Source organism: Melospiza georgiana, chromosome 3 (genome assembly GCF_028018845.1).
Source record: "Melospiza georgiana isolate bMelGeo1 chromosome 3, bMelGeo1.pri, whole genome shotgun sequence".
Classification (NCBI taxonomy): domain Eukaryota; kingdom Metazoa; phylum Chordata; class Aves; order Passeriformes; family Passerellidae; genus Melospiza; species Melospiza georgiana.
In genome coordinates this window covers 52,244,835-52,269,737 of record NC_080432.1, presented here as the reverse complement: position 1 = coordinate 52,269,737, position 24,903 = coordinate 52,244,835, and the positions used below count along the sequence as shown (strand labels likewise).

The window sequence follows — 24,903 nt, the reverse complement described above, 5'->3', positions numbered from 1 at the left end:
AAATCCCTCCCCTCCCCCCGCCCGAATAATCATAATATATTGAAATTTCCCAAAGTCTAGTCAGCTGCAAAAAATAAATGTTTTTTGGTGCTAAAGGATCATGTTGCAGAAGCGTGTGACTGCAAGACCTAGATTCCTTTCCCTGTTTCCCCGTCTCTTTCCTTAGGTGTTTTTTAGCATTATTATTTGTTTTGGGAGGGGAGAAAATCATCTTCGCTTCAGTCTCTTGCTAGAGGTCCAGACTGCTTACGTCTGAGCGCCCCTTATCATTTCAGTGAATGGCAATTGCAGCCTTGGTGCTGTTATAGCAATGAAGCTACAGACGTCATTGCCTCCTGTTGGACGTGAGATGTGTCCAAGCATCAGCCCCTTTTGCTTAAGAAAAACTCTTTAACTTCCACGCAGCCGACAGGCAAGCTTTTCTAAGATCCTGTGGACCCAACGTGGTATTGATAGAGTTATATCTTTTTATTTATATATACATACACACATACACAGGTGTGAATGTGTATGTGTGTAAGTACGTATGTATAGAGAGAGGCAGATAAATTAAAGCCGCAGCTATACTGCAAGCTCCTCTAAAATTTCCTGCTCGTCAGAGTAGCTCTCTGCATCGTTTTGTTAAATGCAGCCCGGCGGGAAAGCCATCATCAATCAATTTCGGGTAACAAGGAAGACTTGTTGAACACCTTGTTCTCCAGACCCCGGGAAGATGCTGGGCTGCTGGAGCGTGGAAGAGCCAGGATTGTGCCCTGAACTTCACCCACTTGGCAGCAGCTATTCCTAAACAATTTCCCCTCTCCTCCCCTGCCTCTTTGCCTCTCGGACTGACTGAGAATCTGCTCTTTAAAGTTGATCTGAAGGGGAAAGCAGAGACGAGCTTGTGCATAGTTTGGAGGGTAAGTTGTGTCCTCGCCCCCTCCTCCCCCCACCCCCGCTAACAAATACCCTCTAGCAAGCTTTGCAATGCGCCTGTAAAGGGGGCAGGTCGGGGCCGCCGGGGGACGGGACGGGACTCCCCAGGGGAGCGGCACGTCTCGTTCCCAGAGCCGAAAGGGTTACACAGGGAGCGAGGAAGCCCGGCTGCGGGGGTACTGACTCGGCGGCGGAGTTTGCGAGGCGCGGGTGCCCGCTGCCAGCCGGCTGCGGCGCCCCGCAGCCCCGCTCGCTCCGCGCCGCTCCCGCAGGTGCCGGGCGGGGTGGCCAGCCCCCGGGGAGCCCAGCATCTCCGGCTCCCAGAGCACATGACCCCTGCAGGGAATTTTGCCTCCCTGCACCTGCAGGCTCTTCTCATCCCTCCTCCTCTGCTCCTGGTTTTCTTTTTAATCCTCCCGTTCCCCCCGCTCTCCACACACCACCACCCCCCCTTCCAACTCCCCCCACCCCCATCCATTCAGCTTTTACCTTCCCCCCCCTTTTTGTTTTTTAAAAACCAGAAGGAATCCCAGCAGAAGGAAACAATATCAATCAGCTCCCTCCTTCCTCCCCCCCCCCCCCCCCCCATTAAAAGGAAAAAAACCACCACCTGCTAACATTTGGAAAAGCAGCAGAGGACCACTACCTCTATCTTTAATTTTCACTCACACACTCAGATGAATAAGCAAGGAAGGGGGAGACCTCAGCAGCCCCTCTAGACGTGGGGCTGAATTGATGGGATTGTGATTTGTAGGATTTCTCCACTTAGTCCCTGCCTCCTACTTGCTCTCCAGCCACTCCAAAGTCTCTTCCCCTCTCTTTAAGCAGCGATTTCTTTCAATCTCTCTCTCTCCCTCCCTGTGTCTCTCTCCCTTCACACTCTCCCTCTCTCTCTACATACACTCATCTCCCCGGAGAGAGAGAGAGGAGAAACTCAACTCCCAAACACCGACCAGATGTCGAAGAAACGCAAAGCCCTGGAGGGCGGCGGAGCCCCGCTCCCCCCCGAGGACCCCAGAGCCTGCTTTGGGGCCGGCGAGGAGCAAGGTAGGGCGGCGGAGGCCTGCAGGTGGCCGGGCGGCCGGCGGCTGGCAGCCCACGCACGGCGGGGACGTGCCGGCCTGGCCGGCCTCCTGCAGCCCACCCACACCGGGGTGCCCTGGGCCCTGAGGCCGGGCTGCTGCCAGGGCCGGGCGCGGAGCTGCGGGGCTGCTCCCACCGCGGCCACGCCGAACTCGTGCACGGGGGAAGGGGGTGTGGGAGGGCGGCCGAGGGGAATGGCAGGTCTGCCAAGCAGCCCAGGCTCCCTTCCCCACTGCAGTTTGTCACTGGCCTGGGCACAGCCGGAGTGGCTCATTGATTTGTAGCTGGTGGAGATGGGTTTGCGGGGCGCTCCTAGCCGGGGCAGCGAATGAGGTGTGGGCACCTCACATTTGCGTCGTGGCTTTGCCTGGCTCCATGTCCTCCAGCAAGCCCCCGGCCCTGGTATGGTTTCAGGTGCGTCACGATGGGGCTTCGAACGCCGCTCTTGTAGCGCGCTTTGCACCCAGCTAAAGTTGGTTTTGCTGTGATTTTCAAGCTCCAAGTGTTTGTGGTGAAAGCTGTTCCGCACTTTTTTGACAAAATAACGTGAACGTAGCAGCCGCATGGTGTAAAATCAGCTGTGCGCACAAGTGTGAGGGAGTTCTTCAGCCGAATTTCTTGTTGTTCAGCCAGCCCAGTGGGTTCCCTTCCTTTGTGTTTATTTTAACAAAGTGGGCCCAGATGAACCAAGCTGAGCTACAGGGCTTTGGGCTGGTGGCTGTAATGCAGAGAGGAGAGGAAAATATTGGTTTGATTCAGAGCAGTGTTTCAGGCTGTTGCGAGTGGCTGTGGTGGGAGATGGTGGGTGTGTGGTGGGTTCGGGTGACGATGTGTGTCTCTGTGCATGCTCGAATTCAGAAACATGGTGTTTTTGCCTGGGCAGGTGTACACCGAGCAGGGAGGGATGGCATTGAGTGTGTTTTCCAACATGGAGTCTGTGGCCCTTTTTGTAAATGATGTGAAAGATCCTAATGTCACAAATCACCCACGTCGTGAAATTCCCTTACCACCATGGATGTGTCTGCTTTTGCAAGGAAATATTTCCAGCACAGTTGGTGTGTTCTTCTGGTTTCATTAGAAAGGAGCACTGAAATACACCATTTCTCTCAAAAGATATGGTTTAGGGTTTATGTGGTTGTTGGTTTTTAATTGCTTGGCTCTCCCACAAGAAAATAACATGTTTATATTGTCTTGCCATTTCTCTGCTTAAGACTAATCTTGACATGGGAGGGATATTTTCAAACCTTGTCAATGACTTTATATGCATGACAGCATTCAATGTTTTTGCAATGTGGAATTTTGCTGTTACTAACCTGGAAAATCTTACCTCCTTGTCAGCAACAGAGGAGGTTAAATACAGACAGGGTATTCAGCAGAGATTCAGCATTCAGAAAGTTTGGTATAGATTACCTGTAATTTTAATTTAAATATATGCCAGTAGTGGGTGTAGAAGCACCTTGCATGTTATTGTGATGCAGTGATGCTTGCCCGGTTAGGATTTTTTTTTAAGTGCTTTTTTGTTGTTGTTTTTTCAACTACACAATAATATTTTCTGTAACACATCTGGTTATGTAACAAGAAACAGAAAACATAATATAACTTTAACACAAGATTGTTCTTTTTCTTGATTTCAGTATACACAAAACAAATGAAATGGACAGTGAAAAAATACTTCATAAAGTATTGATGTGTATCTAAAAGGAGTAAATTAGGTATCATTTTCCTCATAAGGGGACACAATGTATTTTGTAAATCAGACAGATTGAAAACTCGTGTTTTGCACCCAGATAATCCAGGGTCTTGTCTTTTCTATTGTAGTATACTGAAATTAGGCAAAAAAGTAATTTTACTTCTGAGCTTAAATATATTTTTGTGAACTTCTATTCTGTTTATTTTCTTCCTCCTATTTTACAAGAAGGAATGTTGCTTGTTAATTACATTGTCTGTGCCTATGTAACTGTAGAAACCATTAAGAGTGTGCAATGTATCACAGTCTTGTAGGGAATGTATTTTTGTGTAAGATGGTGGGTGTGAGACTTTCTTAAGGCATGAGATGGGAAGGTTTTTTTTTTTATTCAGCTTAATAAAAATGCACCTTACTATGAAACATTGTGGTCTTCCAGCAGGTTTACTACCTCTGTGGAGAAGGCATACTTGCTAAATTTGGAGGGCAGGTGTGTAGTGTTTGCCTGGAAGTATGAAGAAACCATGTAACACCTGGGGTTTAGCGTTAAAATGTGTGTGCATTGGGAGCGGGGAGGCAGGGAAGGCAAAATGGGCATAAGTAAACCAAGGGAAGAAAAATAGAGAGCTCAGATTTCTGGAGGCTGCCAAATCCTGGATTCCTGCAGAAGCTGAATGCAGAAGCCCGGCTGTCCTCAGCTAACGAGGTGACTTCTTTCAGTGACAGAAGCGTGAATGAGTGAGAGCCTGGACCCAGGTCTGCCATATTACTCATCTGTGTTAGCTGGTCAGGTGAGAGCAGGTGTTGCTAACACAGGAGTCTCAGGCCCTTTTGAGGGTCTGTGCTTCTTTGTTTAAATATTAAGAGAGTGTGGACTAGTTCTTAGCTGCTCTATACTGTGCTGGATATTTGGCCAACTGAAGTATGTGCTTGCAGAGTTTCATTCAGCTCTTGTTTATCCTCACTTGGCAAAGCTGTGGGTGGATAGACACTATGTAGGCCACAATACAGATTTCTCAAACTTCCTTGGTGTGGCTTTGTTTTTATTCTCCTTCAAAGTGTTTTATGAGGACTCTGTAATCCATACTGTAACCTTGCCTTTTATTGTGGGCTCTGATGCCATACATTTCAGTCTCACTGGTGTGGAGAGGAGGTAAGGGATGAGGCTGCTCTGTATCTCTCACCTGAATCTCTGTCTGATTCAAGGCACTTCACTGCTTCACCTTATTAAGGGATAGACTCATAAGGCTCATTCCCGTCATCTCCAAAGGCACAGTGGCATCTTTGGGGAGAATTCAGGTTCTCACTTGAGCTGAATTGCTTCTCAGAGGTGCCCATTTCTTTACCTTGATTGTCCGTGAAGCTTAGGGTAACCACACTGGTTTATTTGTTGCAATTAAAGTAGCAGGAATTCCAGCAAGGCTGATAAGGTCCTAGCAGAGAAACCAGATATGGTTGTTCAGTGTGATACCCAGCATGGAGGAGGTGGGATTTGTCTGTTGAAACTTAGCTCTCCCTTTGTAATCAGGAAGCAGAACATTTCTAGGGATCAATTCGTCTCTTCCTGAAGTGGAAGTCTACATTTAGTCAGCAGAATCAGATCTGAGAAGTGCTGTTTTTGCCAATTGAATATAAAAGTAGTCCAAACATGTAGCACGGATGTAGACAGCTGTATTTCAGCAGATGACTCCTGACTTTTGACCAGATCTTTCAGGCTTCAGTGCAAGTCAAATGACAAAGATATTTGTCAGCTGAATTTGAAGCAGAGGACTTCGATTCTGGAATAGCCCTATTGCTCAAAATTGTAGTAAAAAAAATCTGAAGAAGGGTCTTCTTTCTGTGAATTACTTTTTTCTATGAATGTGTTGAAAGCTAGTCTAGAAGATGTGAAAACAGAGGGTGGTGGTTTAAAAACAAACAAAATACGGACAGTTCTCAGGACTAAATGCAATATGATCTTGTGCCTAAATTATACAGTAATGCTGCTCACAATTTTCCAGTGGTTTCTGGAGAGAGTGCAATTCAGTACTTTGGAAATTTTCTTGCAGAGATTTTTGAGCATGATGGATTCAAGTAAGCAGTAATCTGTAAATTCTCATTGCACTGCTCTTTCTCAATTTGCATTTTGTACGAAGATAAATAAATGCATTTCTTCCACTTCCCCTGTGGTCCAGTTGTTCAAATGCTCTCCATTGTCACATATATGAGTTATAGTTGAGAATTTTCTGTGCTTTACAAAACTAAAGAGAGAATTGTTGCAAAACTCTTCCAGAGGCAAAGTTGAACTCTTGTCTGCCCACAAGTAACTTTTAAGATGTGATTACTTTTTTCTTATTTCAATGGTACTGACTATTTGCATAGAAGTTAATCATGTGCATAAGGAAATGTTTTCAAGATTTTGATGATCATAGCTATTATTAATCAAAGGCCTCTTGAGGGTCACTTCTGTGCAAGGGATACTTCCCTAGTAATTAGTAGGGAAGTAATTAGTAGGGTGAGCATTTTATACTAAAGTATTCTCTCTGACTAACACTTGATGGTTTGTGTGACTGCTTATCATTCACATTTGTCTTGCAATTTGGTATTAAGTTCTGATTATTATTAAATCTTAATTTGGGATCATCAGGCACAGGAAACCAATTTCTGCCCTGTTATTGAAGGCTTACATTGATGTAATGACAATCAGAGTTGCATCCAACTTTTGAATTACAGTTTTCCAAATACTGTCTTCTCAATACAATTAGCTAGAGTATTTATTCCATTTGTTGTTTTATTAAGCAAGTGAATTCCTTAGAGCTCTGAACACTGTAGTTGATATTCATGTTTCTCTGATGCAGGTAGAAAAGCAAAGCAGTTCTTCCCTTGGCAGTTCTTCCCTTGTGTGTGTGATTTGTGACTTCAGTTTCTCACATAATTACTTTTCTCCGTCCTCCCGTGTCCTGACCATTCTTTTCTTTTCACTTAGCTTCTGATCCCTGAAACAAACAAGCCCTCTCTGGATCATACTCTGGAAGATCTGGCTAATCAGAGTTAAGGTGTTTAGTGACAGAGACTTATGTGTTTGTGAGGGCATGGGAAAGGGAAGGGAATTATTGTACAGCTTGGGTTTTGTGCCAGTAGTGTAATGGCACAGAAAGAAGCGATCCTTCCGACTCCATTCTCAGGAAGAAGTTTGTGTCACCAGAAAAAAAAAAAGAAAAGAGATGAAAGAATTGCATCAACAGCTTATTAAGGGTTTTGTTAATGGAAAAGAAACCATGCTCTCCAAAGCTGATTAGCTCAATGGTTACCGATAATTTCCTGTGTTTAATTTTTTTTTGTAATCTCTTTCTTCTAAGACAGTCAAGGATCTGCCTTCCAGATGCTGTGAACCATCTATGGGGGTCTGACTTTTTCAGAGGATCAGATTTAATGTGCTGAAAAAGATGACAGTTCTATCAACCTCCTTCAATTTATGTGAAGCTGCAAACTGAGAATGATGGAAAATTGTGAAGCTAAAGAGAATTCAAAATGTTTGGGCAGAGAGATGGGGGGCAACAGCAATGTGCTGTTGTTGGAACAGTGTCGTAAGCGGTCTCTGGAAAAAATACCTTCCTCAGGCGTTGCTGCTGACATGCCTTCCCATCCACTGTGCCATAAAGACTGTTGAGGAGCATTTCTTCCCCCACTTGTTTTAGAGAGGTGTGCTAGTGTGTGCCTCAGTATAAGTTTATGAGCCTTGTTTGAAGTAAAATACAAAGGGCAATTCTTGAGCGTTTTGCTGAGTTGGTGTTTTTGTGTAGAAGGGGCCTTTTGTGCCCAGCAGTGCAGTACTGCCTGGTACAGCTTGGTCTTTAGCTGCTGCTAGCAAGTCTTGAGGTCACTACCTGCATTCTAGGTGGAAAAATCTATCCCAGCTGACGTGAAAAGGCAGAGCCATACGGAAATGGGTGATATTTTAAGTACCTGACATAGTTGCTTTGGTTGGAAGGTATGACTTTGGGGGAATTGCCAACTTGCCCTATAAATAAATTTATCCAAACATTTAAAAAGTGGAGATGACTTTTTAATTATTTGTGGGCACTTAGATATTTCAGCTATGCTGGTCATGTAGCATGAATGGTAATGCTATAAAAACACCCAGTGAGACAGGAATCGTAATTTCAGCAAAAAAAAGCAGTGAAGAAGTCTCCTGGGTAGCTATTAAAAATCGTGCTTTGGTTAAATAACCAACATCTCAAGGACGAACCTGTCTTGAAGCTTTGTGGGAACTGTTTGAGACTCTGCTTTGGGTTCCATAAAGTTGCAAAGTAGTTCTCACGATGATGGTGCTGTAGCCTCATTTCCATCTGTGTGAGGGAAAGATGTCCATCCTGGCTGGCCCCAGCTCACAGAGGGTGATACTCCAGTGTACTAGGAAGTGTTAATGTAGCAACTGCTGTTAAATGGAATAAAGTTGTGCAGTTAGCCAAGTCCATACCTGGTGGTTGCTCTCTCTCTGCCTGGCCAGGCAATGGGGAAAGAGCAGCTCTGAAAATGACCTTCAATGAAGACATCCTCCTGACTGCACAATGAGCCTGAGTGGCCTTTCAGAGAGGACGAGGACTAGTCTTTGGAGAACCTGGTCCTCAGCTGGCCTCAGGTGTTCCCTTGACTGGTTGGGTGCTGCTTGGGAAATGGAGAACCCTGGCTGACATCCTTGATCTGGGATGCCTCCTCACACTTGAAGAAAGAGCTAAGTAGGGAGGGCGGCATAAAAGGGAGAGAATTATAAAGGAAGTGAAACAAAAAATGTAAAAGCTTTGCAGATTTCCTTCAACTTCTGTGGAATGGAAATATGCGTGAATCTCCTGGATTTACTAGGAATGCATTGCATCTGTTTGTTTTTTTCATAGCCATTTTCCTCCTTCTGCAAATAAATAAATAAATGAAGCCGCTTCCCTGTTCCTGGTCAGCAAAGGAATGTGCATCTACCCTTGCCATGATATGTGTGAGGGCGAGTCCTGGTCCCCTGTTATAGTGTCCACATTCACCTGATCACTCTGTGTTGACAGGAGGATGAGTAATATTGATGATACCAGCTTGGATGGTTTCTGAACATATCTGAGTCCAGTGCTTCTGGGAGGGAAGGAAGGAGAGATGCATAAGGCAAGTGTCATGAAAATGCAGATTAGTTTATTTTTTTAAAGGCATTGTGTTTTTAATACACAAGAATAGAGACTCTAATCTTTAATGAAGCACTTGTTCATTAATGAAGTCACTAAGTGTTTTCAGCCTGTGGCCCTAAAGTTTCTGTACTATTTGAGCATAGTCCTGTTTTTAAGTTACTAATGATAATGTAGAAAGCTTGGCAACTCAGTGAGCAACAGTTGTGGCTTTATGCTGGAGAAGAGAGATGCTGTCTTGGTGTGATGGGCTAGAGTACAGTTGGTTTGTGTGTTTAGCACTTCAGTCTCAGTGTGATGGCTACAAATGTTGATGTTTAAGGTCTGCCCACACATTGGGCAATTGAGTTTGTGCTCCTAAGTCCATTCCTAGTATGTCTGATCACATATGGAATGAGCAGCTGTATTTCAGGTGTCAAGTTGTATTAAAGACACCCAAATTGTGTTTTACTAGAGTACTGTATTAGAGCTGAGGGGCAGCTGGTAATGGATTGATCCTTACATTCTTCAGTTTGTGTTGGGCCCAGATATAATATGGGAAAGTTAAAACCAGCACAATATGGATTAGAGGTGGAGGAGTCATATATGATGGCACCATGAAGTAGTATTTATAACAAATAGCTGTTTTCTCATAGTCATGATTATGCTTTTGTTTTAGTCTTATGTAGCTGTTAGGTTAGAGTGACAGATCTGACTGTTCTGTGTGCAATCGGGTTGGCTTTGTAGGCTTTGCCCATGCCAAGAATTATTTATTTTTCACTTTTACTGTTTATTCACCTGCATTTTTTTTTTCTGTTATACTTCCTTTAGTATAGATACAGCCAAGACAGGCTTATGTGATAATTATTATTCAGGCTTTGCAGATCTGCTCTCTATGTTGTTAATCACTTTCCAATGTTATGTTTTGGAACTAAAGATTGCAAATTAGTAAGTTCAGATGGTACGTCCCTGTTTTAACAAACAGGGTTTAGTCCATGCAAGCTCCCCAGCTATCTTTGGGGAAAAAACTAATGACTTATAGGTGGGCTTCAACTTTTGTGACCTGGCCATAAGTGGGACTAGGAGCATTCACACCTAGAGGCTGTACAGAAATGATTGAATCAGTGGTCTTCCTACTGCTTTTCAACTCTTTTGTGCCATCTATATAAGACTGCAGGAGTACTTACGGTCTCTTTCAAGGGCCAACCTAACACAAGTTCCCAGAGCTGCATTGTGGGAAGTCTTGTCTGGGAAGTGATAACTAACAGCTTAACGTGCCAGCAGAGCATGAAGAGTGTCCTCAGTTGTGTGAAGTGAGCTGCGGACTGTTCTCTCTTCTTCGTTGATCTTCCTTGACTTCCTAAGAACCTCAGTAATTTCTTGGAAACATGAGAAATGTTGTGCAGGCCAAATTTTGCATTCATTAACTCCAGCCCCTTGCCTACAGTGTTTTGGAGATGTGTAGGAGAATAGAATATAAGAAAATAAAGGTAGTATAGAAAGTCATCTTTCCCCTGAGGAGTTGCAGCTGGCTAATTATTAAAGATTAGGAGCAGGCCTGACTTTACCAGGCCACAGCTGTAGCCAATAAGAAGAAGAGTGCTATAAAAGAGTGGGTTGGTTGGCTGAGGGGAACTGGAGTCAGTTGGCTGCTGTGAGGAGAAGGAAGAGTCAGTGCCTAGGGGAGCTGCCCTCAAGAAACATCAAAGAGGTACAAAACTCTTGCAATGAGGAGACAATAATATGGAATCTTTGCAATATAATGACAACAGAGATGTTGGTGGATTTTTTTTGTTTGTTTTGCTTGATTTTCTTCAGAGTATTTGAAGAACTGCAGCATTTTCTTGGCAATGAAACTTGTGATTCCAGGAAATGGTGCTGTGGCCCATGTAGGGTTTTGAGTTGGGTCATGTGGATTGCATTAGGTTCTGGTCAAGGTATCTGAAAAAGGTTCATTTTTAGTATCCAGATACTTCTCTGCAGAAGGGCCTATTTGAGTGTTGGCTGTTATTGTATTACTTGTTCTTTGACTTGCAGAGCCTGTTAGTTTCAAACTTTATATGCTTCCCTTGGCACTTGAAAGTGGGACACTTGGCATTTCAGTGCCATATGCAAGAACCATGTGCTGAGGTTTAGGCAAGGAGTTGAAGGTGCGCAGGAGACACAAGAACCTGACCAGATGAAGGGCCTATAGCTGGCACATTGACAATGTCAGTGCACAGCCCTGCAGATTCAAAACTGCACAGGAAGAAAGCTGTGACCTAGCCACATACCTTCCTTTGACATGTCTGGGGGAAGGAGACTCACTGCAGTTAGTCTGCAGTGATAGTTAAAAAGCTGCAGGTCATCATCATTTTCTCTTTGCTCTGTGAAATACAAAGCCACAGTCCTGGCTAGTGGTAGCTAGTATTTGCAAAGAAACCTGCAAGTACGCCTCTGCTAATGCTGCAGATTTAGCTTTGGAAAAGATTGTCATGAAAATGTGAAGTTGCTAAATTGAGGGAAGGGGTAGATTGGTGTCTTCCCAGTGCTGATCTATATGCTGTGTACAACATTTTTGGTAGGGTTTTGAAGGGTCAAAGCATCTAGATAATCCTTTATCTAGGCCTCAGAAGCTATGATGTAAATGGCTTCTTGTATGCCGCTGCCACATTCTCACAGAATGCTATTGACAGATGCCATTCGTTCTGCAACTGCAATCCAGGCATTGGGTGCTCCCGAGATTTTCCTTGGCAGGACTGTGTCTTATTCCCCTCTCACTCCCAGGTAACTGGACAGTAATTAAGCAAAGGCTGTGCCTCACTGGTTTTTAAAGGCAGAAGATACGTGACAACCTTTTTGAAATCCTTAAAGAATTATAGCAGTCATTTTTGGCTGGGAAACTGCAGTTTAAGCAATGGTAATCCTAAAGCATTATGTATTTCTAATTTGGGATTATAATAGGCTAGGATAGGAAGAAGAGAAAGTTGTAAAGCTTAACATGAAGGAATATTTAATTTTTATTTAGGAGACTTTTTGGCAAAAATCCCCTGGATCTGCACAGAACCTACAGATTTAAGATGTCTTTGCACAGCCAGAGGCTGAGATCATGGCTAACTACAGTTGGATATTCTCATATCTGCCAAGTTTAGCCTTAAATAAATAAATGAATAAAAGGTCATGCTTCGTGCTTTGTTCAAACTCTTGAAATGGTTCTACTAAACTTAATATTCTAGAGGACAGTGACCTCCCTTTGAAGATTCTGTCCTCCTGCTCAAAATCCTGCATGGAACTAAGAAAGTAGATGTTTAAATGAAGCCATGAAATGTCTGACGGTACTTTCTGGAATCCCTTTAAATGACCCTGGTTCAAGAAATATGCCCTACTTACTGCCAGGAGTGCAGTAAAATCAATCACTGGAAATCTATTAGTTGTGGGCAATTGCAAGCACGTTACCCAACATTAACCCACAAAAAAGAAAATTAACACAGTTAAGAGTAGTTCTTGCCAGAGAGAGATGAACAAATAGGAGCAGAAGCTGAGTGGGAAGCTTCTAGCAGCAGGAGGACGGAACTGTAAAGATCATCTGTTCAGACATGCTTTTTTATTTCTCCCCCCGCAACTCCCCAGGTATCTCTTTCTCTCTCACTCATGATTTTAAAGACACAGATGCAAATATACCTAATAGCTACTGTGAAATCTGTAATAACAATCAACTAGCCAGGAGGCAGTTTTCAAAGACCACTGTGATTGAGGGTAATGTTTTTACAATGAGGTCATGTCCAAAGGTAGCCTCAGCTGATGGCAAACTTGTGCTTGAACACTGAATAAGCACCTTGTCTTGCGTGGTCCCTGCTCCAGAGAGGCTGTAATCTAATAAATCTGACACACACATCTGGCTGTATTTTTTTAATTGCTAATTTTATGGGTTTTGGTTTTTTTTTTTATTGTGTGTTTGAAGTTATTGTGTCCTCCCTTCTTTACCTCCCTCTGTTTACTCATCTCTTCTCTTAATACTTCAGCAAGCCAGTTTTGTCAAAAGTGCTTTTATTTGACTCACAGAAGTACTATCAAGTTGTGTGAAGACAAACACGAGATAAACAGGAGGGAAGCAGCAAATGGGGCAGAGTGTGTTTTCTGGTAGGTCTGCAAACAGAGTAGGAAGCCTTGACTGCTTGTGTGTATCTTCTCCTTTATTCACAGTTTTCTCATACAATTTCCATTTTCCTCAGAAATGCCCATCTCTGTGAAAGTTCAGCATCTGTGCTCTGTGACACTGTCACTGTTCAAATGGCAGGATGGGGAGGCAACTACCCAAAGGCAAACAAACTCAAGTAGGATTTGGCCAGAATGTTTTGCATGGATACCTGCAAGCCAAAAAGCCGAGGAAAAATGTCTCGCCTTGTGCTGTGTTCATAGTCATGGCAAACCACAGAGTGTCTCACGTGGCATTCTGTGAGCTCCAAAGCAATGAGCTGTGTTTCCAAGTACCTGCAGGCACTTCAGGTCTCTGCAAGCTTGTCATGACACAGCTTGAATGACACCAGTTAGTTTGTACAAATTAAAATGTGAAATAGCTCATAGCGCTTTCCAGTATGGTGAGGTGGTTCTTTGTGCTATGTTACCATTTGTACCATTTGAAGGTGACTCTTCACTGAGTTTAATATCCTAACTTATTTTAATAAAACCAAAAGTCAGTATTTTTAAAAGTAATTATATTAGACATGCATAATTTTTTTTATCAACGTTTCTGTTTGAAATGAAATTTATTTGAAAATAACTACATGTTTTTATGATTTTAGTCTGCTAAGTTTTTTATTACCCTCTAAAAAGAGAAACTCATGTACTTGTTAAAACAGCTTTCTAGGGGTACTTTGATGCACCTTTTGTTTGCCAGCAGAGAGTATTGTTTTAGTTTTAGGGTGATTGAGTTTTTGTTTATTTTCTGCTGCCTACTAAATATAGTCTAAGGGAAACAAAACCCACATGTTCATCATGAAGAATGATTTATTGGTGGGGTTTGGGTTGTGGTTTTTTTTTTTTTTTTTTTTTTTTTTTTTTTTGTTTGGTTTTTTTTTTTTTTTTCCCTTGAGTGGTTCTCTCTTTTTTTTTTTTTTTTTTCTGGGAGGTGGTAGTGTTTGTTAACTATAATAAAAAATTCAAAATTTGTTAAAATTTTTGTACATTCCATGCAAAAGAATTTAGAAAAAGATAATGTGCATGAGTAAGTGTTACTGTGGAGGACACCAGTAAGGCTATAGTAGTACAAGTTTACTGTAGAGTTGTGTTTGACCGGTGGAACTCTGTGCTGCTGGTTGTGGTGCTAAATAAAATGTGGAGGGATTTTCAGCATGCATCTTGAAACACAAGTTGAATTTTCTTCCTTCCAATAAAGAAAAAAATGTTGTTTTTTTTTTAATGCAGATTTATTGAGAGTAGACATCCAGGAAAAAATCCAATCAGCTGTGACTTTGTTTTATAGCTTCCTCCACCATATTACTGTTTTTCCAAGTTGTGTTATTACTTTTTTAGTTTTTATGTCTAAAATGATCCTCCAAATTCTCTTATGGAACACTGTCTGGGCTCTCCTCCTCTCCAGTTGTTCAAGCATAATTTACAAAATTTGAGTAGTGCTACAATAACATATAAGCTAATGATTTTCCTTAATCATTTTCTTCCATCCTCCAGATGTATCTGGAATATTACATAGTACAGAAAGTGAATTTTGCAATTAATGAGGTGGGATGGACTATATAAATTCTTTAACTACTTGGATATCAGCTGAGGGAAAAATCATGTCAGGTCATCAGTGGAAACTGCTGGCACAGCTCTGATTTTCAGGAACTTTTAGTTCTCTTAAACTTTCTCATTTTATTAGAAAATCAGTGACATTAAGTAAGTGCATAAAGGGGGTTTCATGGTGATGCTGTTGTAAGTGCTGTTGAATTGTACAGATATGGTACCAGGGGTCACTAGAGAAGGAATGTCTGGAGCATGGTATTTGTAAAACTTCAGAAGTTATTTCTGAAGTCCTGTTTTTAATACTTGTAATGATATGCGTACACATCATTAATATCAGGTTAGGGGTGTTTTTTGTGATTTTTGTTGTGTTTTTCTTGTAAGTAGTTTTTTGTTCCTTTACTGTCGAGCTGTGTCTCAGAAGACTCCACTTATTTTTATTTAAATTATGATCAGATATGATGGGTCTTACATTATTATGACCAACCCTTCAGCTGAGGTCAAAAGTTATGAATGTCTTCAGCTATTTCATCAGCTCCGTGAACTTGGAAAAAGCAGATATTCTCTCTTGTAGTCTGTTAATCACTGAGGAGCACAAAGACATCAGGGTGATGTTGAATAGTCCCAAATGTCTCTTGGTGGTGCCTACATGTAATAGTACTTGTACCCATCTTTGTTCATTTTGTTTTTTCTGCTTTTTCAACCTGGTAAAAACTCCTTCTTCCTTCTCTTTCTTAATCTGCCTTGCTTTCTAGAGCATGGACATCTTGTCAGATCTGGGGCTTGGTAAGGAATCAGTTACGGGATGAAGAAGTAGAGAGATGAGTTTTGGTGTCAACTCCATCTCATTCTGTCGACTGAATTTTGTGATTTCTTATACTGGTTTGTTTCATTTGGGGTTTTTTGTTTTGAAATCATTTAGGAGTTTGTCAGGCAGCAGAAGATGAGAAACATCAAGTCAAAAAAAGCCCCCTGAATTATCCAGGTGGAGCAGATGATACTTAGTGCGAGTTAAAGTTGTACTGAAACTATGGGGGAAATGGTTACAGGACTGGAGCGGGATATTGGTACAGTTATTTGTAATCATAATAATTTTAAAAATTTTATATGTTTTTTAAGTCTGAAGTCTGTCTGTGGAAAAGCTGCTTTTGTCCCTGTTCTTTTTTTCTTACTCCCGAATTCCTCAGCTTGACTATTGGATTGGTACTAGCTAACTGCAGGCCATATCTACTCCATCTGCCAGTAGAGATACTTCTAGTTGTTGGAATCTGTTGAGATTGTTTTTTTAATATATTATATTGACATTTAGCTTTCTTTTCCAAATCTAAATTATTAAGTGCAATAATTTGAATTTTAGCATAGCTGCGAATATAATTTTATTTCTGCTATTCACTTCATCCCTGTTCATTCTGTAACATGGTACAGAATATGGTACATTAAATTAAGTCACATCCTTACATAAGGAAGATTGTTAAAGTTAGAAATATTGCATTGTCCAAAACAATTTGGCTCTGCTTAACTGATCTAGAGCAACAAATGATGTTGCTTCAGAAAAGCAGTTTGAGATGAACATTCATTTATTGTTCTCAACCCTGCTTGAGTTGCTTGGCCTACAATGAATATTCTTGATGTTTAAGGTGATTAACTTGAATCTGGTGTGAGACTCTAAGCAACAATTATCAAAATAAATACTTCCTTTTGAATATAGTTGGTAACAACCCCCATGTTTAATAAGCTATTATGGCATATGGATGTTTTCTGTTATCTTTTTATGAAAATTTCACATTTTAAACACATTACACATGTTGTGAGTGTTCTTTCAGTGCAGGAGGTGAACTATGCAGATTATTATGAGTGGGTTTCTTTCTTCAGTAGGAGTTGTAAGCAGCCATGTTTTCTGCTTTAATTGTTCTACCTGCAGATTAGTTTGGGAGTCAATTACTGTATGAAAATCTGGCTTTGGAGTTTTGCAGACCTTTTTTTTTCCCTCATCTGGGGAGATTCTTTTGCCTCCAAAGTGGGTCGTTAATCTTACGGTAGCTTGAACAGATGCTTTATTTCAGGGTTACTGGCTTCTCCTGCTTCTTGTCTAAGCGACAGACAGCTAATGTAAACAGACCCTTCCCCTTGGAAAATCCTTGGGATTGCCTTGGGGTTGAAAGTGAAGGGAGGGGTGTTTTTTTGGGGAGGGGAGGGAAGGGCAGAATTGTTTGGTTTTAAATAAAATGGACATTTGAAACACGCTTCATGTTGTGTTTTCTGGAGCTATGTCCCAGCACTAGAGGAGGAGGATGATCACCAGTTAAAGCACTGAGCAGTGTCTGCTTTAAGAAAAGAGCCTGTAATGACTTTGTTCCTTTTGTGTTTTCACATGCGTGCAGGGATCAAAGAAGCAGGTCCTGTCAGTGGTTCATGACAGGATAGCATTGGAAAAGAGAAGACTGAATGCTTTTCCCCTTAGGTTACTTAGGTCTTTCTTCTATTCTAAGAAGAGACCAAAGACATCCTGAGAAATGTTACCTGGTATTTCCTGGCCAGCTCACTGAACATCCAGGTCCTAGGTAGGAGGAGCAGCTTCCATGATGTTCCAACAACAACAAAACAAACAAAAAATCCAAAACAAACAAGAGAAAACAAACAGAAACACAAACAAACACCCCCTAAAACCTGAGAGCAAAGTTTCTAGTAAGTTTGTAAAAGGAAAGGTTTTTTCCTGATTTTTGCTAACTGTGTGGACCACTTGTCATTAGTATTTATGTTGAAATCAAAGACCACAATCTCTCAGCCACATTTACAAATAATCTTTCCACCTATAGCAATATGCTCCATTGAAATAATTCCATTCTGGCTTTTTCTGTTGGAAACACACAATTTGTGACTAGAAGGTTTGGGGACATCTCTAGGAATGAAGCAGGAGGACAGCATTTGGGTTAGCTATTGTCCAACCATCTTTCCTTTGCTGGTATCTCTCGAGGGTAATTAATGGTCTCTTTCCTTTAAGGCTTACACACAATTCAAAAGTAATGGTTATTACAATGGCTGAATAAAGAAGACCTAGGGAGAATATAATGGAACTTTTTTCATGTGCTGCTAACAGTCTTCATATGATTTTTTTTCACTAGTGTTTCTAAGAATCCTTGTTACTTGCACAAGTTTTCTGTCTTGATTTAGTTTCTCCTAGGGCACAGACACTACCTGCAGTTAGGTGAGAGGTGTGTGGTGTGAAATGTGAAAGAAGCTTGACATCAAGGAAAAAATTGAAACTTTAATTTCACTGAGGTCAGTTGGTCATGGAGCAGACAAGTTTCTCTATCCTGAAGTCTGCTCATGCCATTGCAGGTACCACTTGCTATATGTGCTGAAGACAGGCAGTTCTAGGGAATTTGCTTTCAACAAAGGCTGATGTGTTTGAGGGTTTGGCTTGGCTAAGCTCACCCCGTTTTGCAGTAACATCTAAAGTGTGCTGACTAGTCCTGCTGAAAGTGTATGGTTCCTGGACTTTTAAATGTTAGTTTCTCCATAATTTTCTTTCACTTGTTAATAAAACAATTTAGTTGCCTGCAGAGATTTCTCACCTGTGGCCCCATTACCCAAAAGAGGGAGGTGCCCCCTTTCCCAAAGTCTTTGCTGTAAGTCACAGCCCTAGTAGGTGACATTACCCCAAGTGCTGTACAAACAGAAATCATGCAAAAATTTATTTTTCAAAAGGTATGCCAACACTAGTCCCCCTTCCTTCCCCCTAATAAAGTGAATATTTAGGTAAAGCTGGGATCTGGTTCCATCTAAGCCTTCCTTAAAATGTGTGCCAACTTAATTATCTTTAGAAGAAAGCAGCAAAGCAATCCACTCTGTGTTGGTTCCTTTCTTAGGAGTGGATGTGGGCTTGGTCCATGCTATGTGCACCAGAAACTCTGGTTTCATTTGGAGACTTTTCAGTATTGGAGATGCTGAGGTTTGTGTTTAGGTGCTGTCTCCAGAAAGGAATCTGCTCCAATTTTTCAGGACTGGCATAAGCTCCAGTGTGGCAGTATCACCCTCCGAGGTCCTGCGGGGTCTCTCTGGTACAAAAGATAGATGTGAATTTCTGTTCTCTGTGGAAACAAAGAGCAGTGGTTTAAAGAGACATTTAATTGGGAGATGTATTTCATAGACTTTAATAAACACCACTGGGAGCAATAGAGCAATAGCAACCTTTTGCACTGGTTGGGGGGGGGGGTACTGTTACATTCCTTGAAATGTTGAAAGTACTTAAGCCTTGCTTTTGATGACATTCCTTCTAAGTCCAGCATGCTGCTTTCAGCAGCACTTCTGAGATCCCTAAAACAAGGTGGTCTTTTTTCTTCTGAGTTTTGTCTGGCCTGTCTTTTACAAACCAAAGCTTTCAGGCTTCTTTTAGGCCCTTCTGGCCTGAGGTTGTATTTTGAGGGGTTTTCCCCAAACAATACAATTCCTTCTTCCTTTTTCACCTATGAAATGAAAGTACAGTCAGTCAAGGTTTTGAAGTGTAGGTTTCTTTCTTTTCTTCTGATGATAACCACTATCTCTTAAAAAAAATTCTTTCTCTGTGTCCATTTGCCTAAACACTCACCAATCAGAGACCAGAGAAGGGTGAAGTAATGAAGAAAAAGGGAAATCTGTGGTGCTCACTGATCTTGGTGGGTAGTTTGTGGCATGGTGCCTGTTGCAAAATGTGTTTTGGACCTGGCTATGCAGAATCCAACCCTGGACTGCTTGAGGCCTGACTTCTGTAAAGAGAGGCAAAATAGAGCCTTCAGTGGGGTACATGGCAGCAAAAGAAGAGATGGAATGGAAAACAAATTAATGTTAGGTAGGCAGGAGCAAAAACAACGGTCTATTTGTGAAGAGTGTATTGCTAGAAAGGCTGACTGGGGTGTCTGGGGTTGAGATGGGACATATTTGCTTAGCTTGGGTTGGGAGATTAAATAGTGACAGATGGTTCACATGGTTTTCTGATGCAGGAGAAGGTATGAAGCACGTCTGTGTTTGTGTGAGAGCGTGCCAGAGCTTGGAGGATTGATTATGTGTGAGAAGCTTAACATGTGAGTGCAGTGTTTGTGTGCAAGCATGCAAAGGCGGGAGTGTTTGTGTCAAAGGACGTGTGTGTGAGAGAACTCGTCTAGTGGCGTACAGATGTACACGAGGGATAGTCTCGTGTTGATGTTGTAGTAAGAGAGAACCTGAAACATATTTGTGTGGGCTGGTTTTGTTGTGATTTTTTTTTTTTTTAAAGCTGATGTAACTTGCCTTACTGTAAAAATAGAAATGCTCCAAAGATGTATTTCCTTGCTGAAATGTTCTTTTCTGCAAATATTGCAAGTTCTTGAAACATCATTATTTTTAATAAAGCTCTGTCATAGGACATAAAATTTTCTCTTCCTATATTTTAAAGTACAATGAAGCCAAGTTTTGCAGTACATACCTAAGGCATAACATATAGAAAGCACTTAATTTGTGGACCATTACAACGTGCTTTGGGTCATGTTGTGGCCAAAGGCTGTGGTTTAATTTACCAAAAAAGTATTGTAATCACATTGAAATGCACTTCCTGAACTCTCTTACTGTTGTGGTTTTTTTGTGGTTTTTTTTTTTTTTTTTTTGTTTTTTGTTTTTTTTTTTTTTGTTTTTTAATTGTTTTGCTTTTTTGTTTGGCCTTATATTTTAAGTTTTTCTTTTAATTTTTACAATTAGAAAGCAGTCAAGCATGTGCATTTATTGGGCACAATGGACAAGGATCTGGAATTGCCAGGAATCTGTCAGGAGATTATAATCTGGCTGGAAAACTCTGGATAGAACTATAAAATATAGCTATAATATATATTATTATTATTTGTCGTTGATATAGTATATAATTTAATTAGATTACTTAGCAAATAAATAGAAATCAAGGTTTGACCAGTAGTGCTATGGCTTAAAAATTATTGTGGAGGATGATGAGATTGTACCAAAGCTTTATGACTGCTTTGCAGCTGTGCAGGTCAGTGAGAGTACTTTGGAAGAGCAAAGGCAAACATATCAAATTTGAACAAACTAAGAATAAGTCTAAGCAAAGCCACTTTGATGTTATTCTGTTTTCCTATAGTCTTGTGTGTTTTATTATCCTTCTCAGACCTGCTCTGTTCTTTCTCCTCATTCATGGTCAGAGCATTAAACTCTTTCTGGGAAATCTTCTATGCAAGTCCCTAGATTCTTCTGAGTATAACACAAGCCGTTCTTCAGAAATTGTTCTGGCTTGCTGGTTTTTTCTTTTCCTGTGGTTAGGGTTGGGATTTTTTTGTTTGCCTTTTTTCTTATTGTAAGACAGCCTTTGATGAATTTTCTTGTTTACAAGTTCACTGCAACAAAAAATAAATCTATGAAAAATTGAAACTAACTTCATCCTAGTACAAAGGGTCTAGTTGCAGACATTAGTGTAGGAGCAGTTTGTTGGGAGTAGGAAACTGAACATTTTTGAAGGATGGCCTCACTTTGGCTCTCAGCTTACTGAACACATTGTAAACTTTTTATTCTAATATATGTAAAAATAGCGTGCCAAGAACAGCCAAGAGAGAGAGGTGTTGAGTATGAAGTTAGGCTATTATTTTTTTAAAGTATTAGATAGTGTGACATGTTAGGAGAATGTGTTCTGCCTCCATCATAGTGCTCCCCAATCAACATTATCCTGCAAAGCAGGGTAAACCATTCAGTGGGAAACTGCCAGGTCGGAGTTGGGTGTGATGGAGAAGTCACCTAGAGGGGTCCATAACTACCATGTGCCTCAGGAGTGTCCTGGCATGCTGCTTGGAACAGGCAAAACAGTTCCAGCAAAAACTGGGAAAATTATGTTGTGTTGAAAGGTAGGAGGAAAGGTCTTGACTGTTCGGGGACAAAAGAGTTGATGCTGGACAGCAGATGTAGCTGTGCTGTCTCAGGTGGTCTTGGATCCTCCAAAAGAACAGGCAAATAGTTCTTAAATGGGAAAAAGGAATTAGAGGAGCAGCTTCTGGTGCCTGTCAGCAGAGGATGGATTTTTACTCTGGAGCAGAATTATGTGAACCTGGCACCATGATGTTTCCATGCATCCATTTTAAACCTCAGGGCATGAGGGGTGTAAACGAGCTGTTCTCATTTTACTCCTTGGGCATGAAGTTGACCCTTAACTTCTAAATTATTTTGCATGCTTCCATACTGTTGGAAAGTCAGACAAAGGTGAGAGAGAACAAGCTGCTTTTCAGTCATCTTTCCTTTTTTTCTCCCCCATTCATTGTATCATCATTAAGTGGTTTTGTACCTTTTCATTGTTTTTGTCCTCTTGCTTGCAATCTCTCTGAATGTGCCTAGTTAACTCTGCTGTGATTAGTCACATGTGTGGCCTGGGAGAGTTGATACCTCATTTGAGTAATGTTGATAATGTTTCTATCAGAAAACTGGTGCTCTGTAGGTGTCAGTCTTGTCTACCTTCCCTTTAGGAAGTATGCAAGTTCCTATTCTCCAAGTTTTTAAGAGTAGACCTTTAAAGTCAGACATCCACAGGTTTTACCTCACTCTGAGATTCTCTGCTCCAACATTGTCCCTTTTCATATACTTGAAGATATGCTATTGTTCTGGTGTAGATCTGAATTTCTGCAAATTTTGAGTGTTTGAGTGGAGACCTGGTCTGAAAATTGCCAGAGCTTTTACTGAATGACTCTGTGTTTCATGTTACTCTCTCGAGTTGGTGCCTTCCAGGTGCTTTCAGTGTTCCCTTATGTAGATGTCAGCAGTGCTTACACACTGTGATCGTGAATGTCAATATCCAGTTAGACTGGTTTTGACCCAATTTTGAAAATCTGGAAGCTTTTTTCTCCTTTACCTCTAAATTATTTTAAAAAAAACATTAAAAAAATTGAAGCCCTGTTAACTCAAAGTATTTTTTTCATTCTGAAAAGCCTTCCTAGATTGAGACTGGTATTTGTGTGGTTTTGATAAATGGTAGTTGCGTTTACTTAGCTGTTGCTCAGTAGTATTACCTATTTTTCATATGTCTGATGAATGAGGTTCTCTGTCACTCTTATGTTCCAAAGCTTGATTAAAAAAATGCTTTCACTTTCAAATTGAGTCAATTTTTTTGTCACAATCAGGACTAGTAAATTTGCAGAAGTAAATCAGTGATGACTTTGATTTCAAGTTATATCAAAAACTTGTCCCCACATGAAAGCCAACGTTTAGCCCTTACAAGTTATAAGGAAGCACTAAACTGTTTCTTTTTGTACTGATCTATGGAATTAGGTTGGAAAAATTTTGAGTAGCCAAGCCAGACAAATGGCAGTTTCCTATATGCCTCCTCTTCTGTTTTCATAATTATGGCTGGGTTTTTTTTTCCCTATGTGGAAGGGGGAGATGGAGACTGTTCATAGAATGACTTAATACATGATGGTTTTACAGTAGTTACAGTGAATTAATTTTAGATTAATAGGCAAAATAGGATGGCATTTCAGGGTAAGGCAAAATATAATAAAGCATGAAAGTTGTCAGCACAAAGTACTAGAAGCTGTACAGGAAAGAAATATTTCCCCAGAATGTGTGATTAAAGCTGACTACCTGAACGTGCTGGAAGATATTTGTAAAGACTAAAACTCATTCAAGATTCTAAGAGCTTGCCCCTGCAATTTTTGATCTGGCCTTCTTATAGGAAAAGCATGGGCAAACTTCTTTTAAAATCAGACATCTTATGCATATTCTCACATGGGATTCAATATTTGGTAGTTCTCAGTTCAAAAGAAAAATAAGATCTGGTGGTATTGGGTATGTGTCAATATAGAAATTTTAAGATAAAACCCAGAATCTGAAATACTTTTGTTCATGGAATAATTTGTTATCTTACAATTAGCTAATAGAATGCTTTGGGAATAAAGACTAGTTCTCAGCATAAGCATGTGTGAATTGGTCTCTGTTAATTGTAAAATAATAAAGTTTTCACATTTGCATAGCTGAAATATTCGATGTTCCAACAGTGGTTCTGAAACAGCAGTGAAATGTAAAATCTTAGGTTTGGTGGTTTTGGCAGAGAATTCTATAGGATTGACTTTTCTCCCAAATCAGTGCAGACTGTTTTTGGACCTAATACATGTTAACAGTTTGTTAAGTTTTGATTCATACTCTCTAAAGATGCTTAGAACATTCTCTTTCTTAGTGATGGCCAAGTGACAACAGGGCACAAGCACTCATCTTTGAATTTGTTCCTCTGGGACAGGAAGGTAGTTACAAAGAGGGGCTGGTTTCCAAACTATCAAATAGGCTGCTTTGAGAGGTGGTGCTTGGCTCGGGACCATTTCTTATGAGGAAATATGTTTGTCGATTGTCTCTGTGTCCTTCTACTCCCCTCTTGTCTTGCTCAGGGATGTGTTGAGTGACTTCCTTGCAGGCAGGGCTGGTTGCAGGACCTGTGAGATAGTTTCATAGACTTTGTCAGCTGTGGCGAAACCAAAACTGTCTTCTCTGAAAAGTACTTGCTTTCATCTTGGCATGCCACCTTTGTTTCTGCTGCCAAAGCACGTGCAGTAGAAGTTCATTGCTCCTTCTGTTTTTTTCCAGTTACTTCCAACCACAGTTTTCTGTGGTAATGCTCTCATTTGGGGTAACTTTTTGCTGCCAGGGAACTTCATCGCCCCTGTGTGATGTACCAAAACCATGGAGGCTGGATATCGAGGAAACAACAGGGCAATTTGCTTTGGGAGGATCTGTGGAACATGGAAAATGGAACTTAATTATTGTATGTAGGAAAAATACCATTTCCCTTAGGAAAAAGTTACACTGATTTATTAGTCATGTAACCAAGACAGTGCTGTAGACATTAATTGTTGTTAAAGTGGCTTTTAAAGTTCATTTAATACTTTTAATTATACTTCAGTTTTTCAGATAGAAGAAAACAGAGTAATTCTGTTGATGTGGAGGGCTGAAAAAAGACCTGTTTTTCCTTTTTTATCTACCTCCTTTTTACTTTCCTTCCAGCTTCCCAGAAGAAAGAAATGTTTTCTAGCTAAATACTGTTTCCAAGGTCCAAAAAAATACCTGCAACTTCAATGGTTTCTGCTTAATTGTGTTAAACATCTGTGGCTTTTCTTGTCAATGAGCATTTCAGACAGCTCTGAACGGTGTTCTTAAATAAGTTACAATTAATAATAATAACAACAATAATAAAAAAAAAAAAAAACTATATGACTTGGATATTTAAACTCATTCTCCTTTTTCCACTACAGTCTTAATATATAAAGCTGTGAAGATAGAAATTTCTTCATGCTAGGGTAAACCATCCCATCAGCTTCTAATTTGTCAGCTGTCTTTAATGACAAAATATTGCATATTGTAATATATGTAATATATTAAATAATAATCATAAAACTG

At 40.8% G+C, this 24,903-nt stretch overlaps 1 protein-coding gene across 2 annotated transcripts in view; it reads left to right on the top strand.

Annotated features, from left to right (window-relative positions):
- Positions 1-411: 411 nt before the first annotated feature.
- The window catches only part of PDE10A (phosphodiesterase 10A), a 343,886-nt gene continuing 319,394 nt past the window's right edge, over positions 412-24,903 (top strand). Inside the window, exon 1 of one of the 2 annotated variants that reach the window (XM_058019880.1) lies at positions 412-899. Coding sequence is in view for 1 of the 2 variants with exons in the window: in XM_058019879.1 (XP_057875862.1) it covers positions 1,872-1,962 (91 nt within the window). In the remaining variant the exon portion in view is untranslated. Of the gene's footprint in view, positions 900-1,707; positions 1,963-24,903 lie in introns of those variants that run through there. The other variant, XM_058019879.1, reaches the window with a different exon arrangement.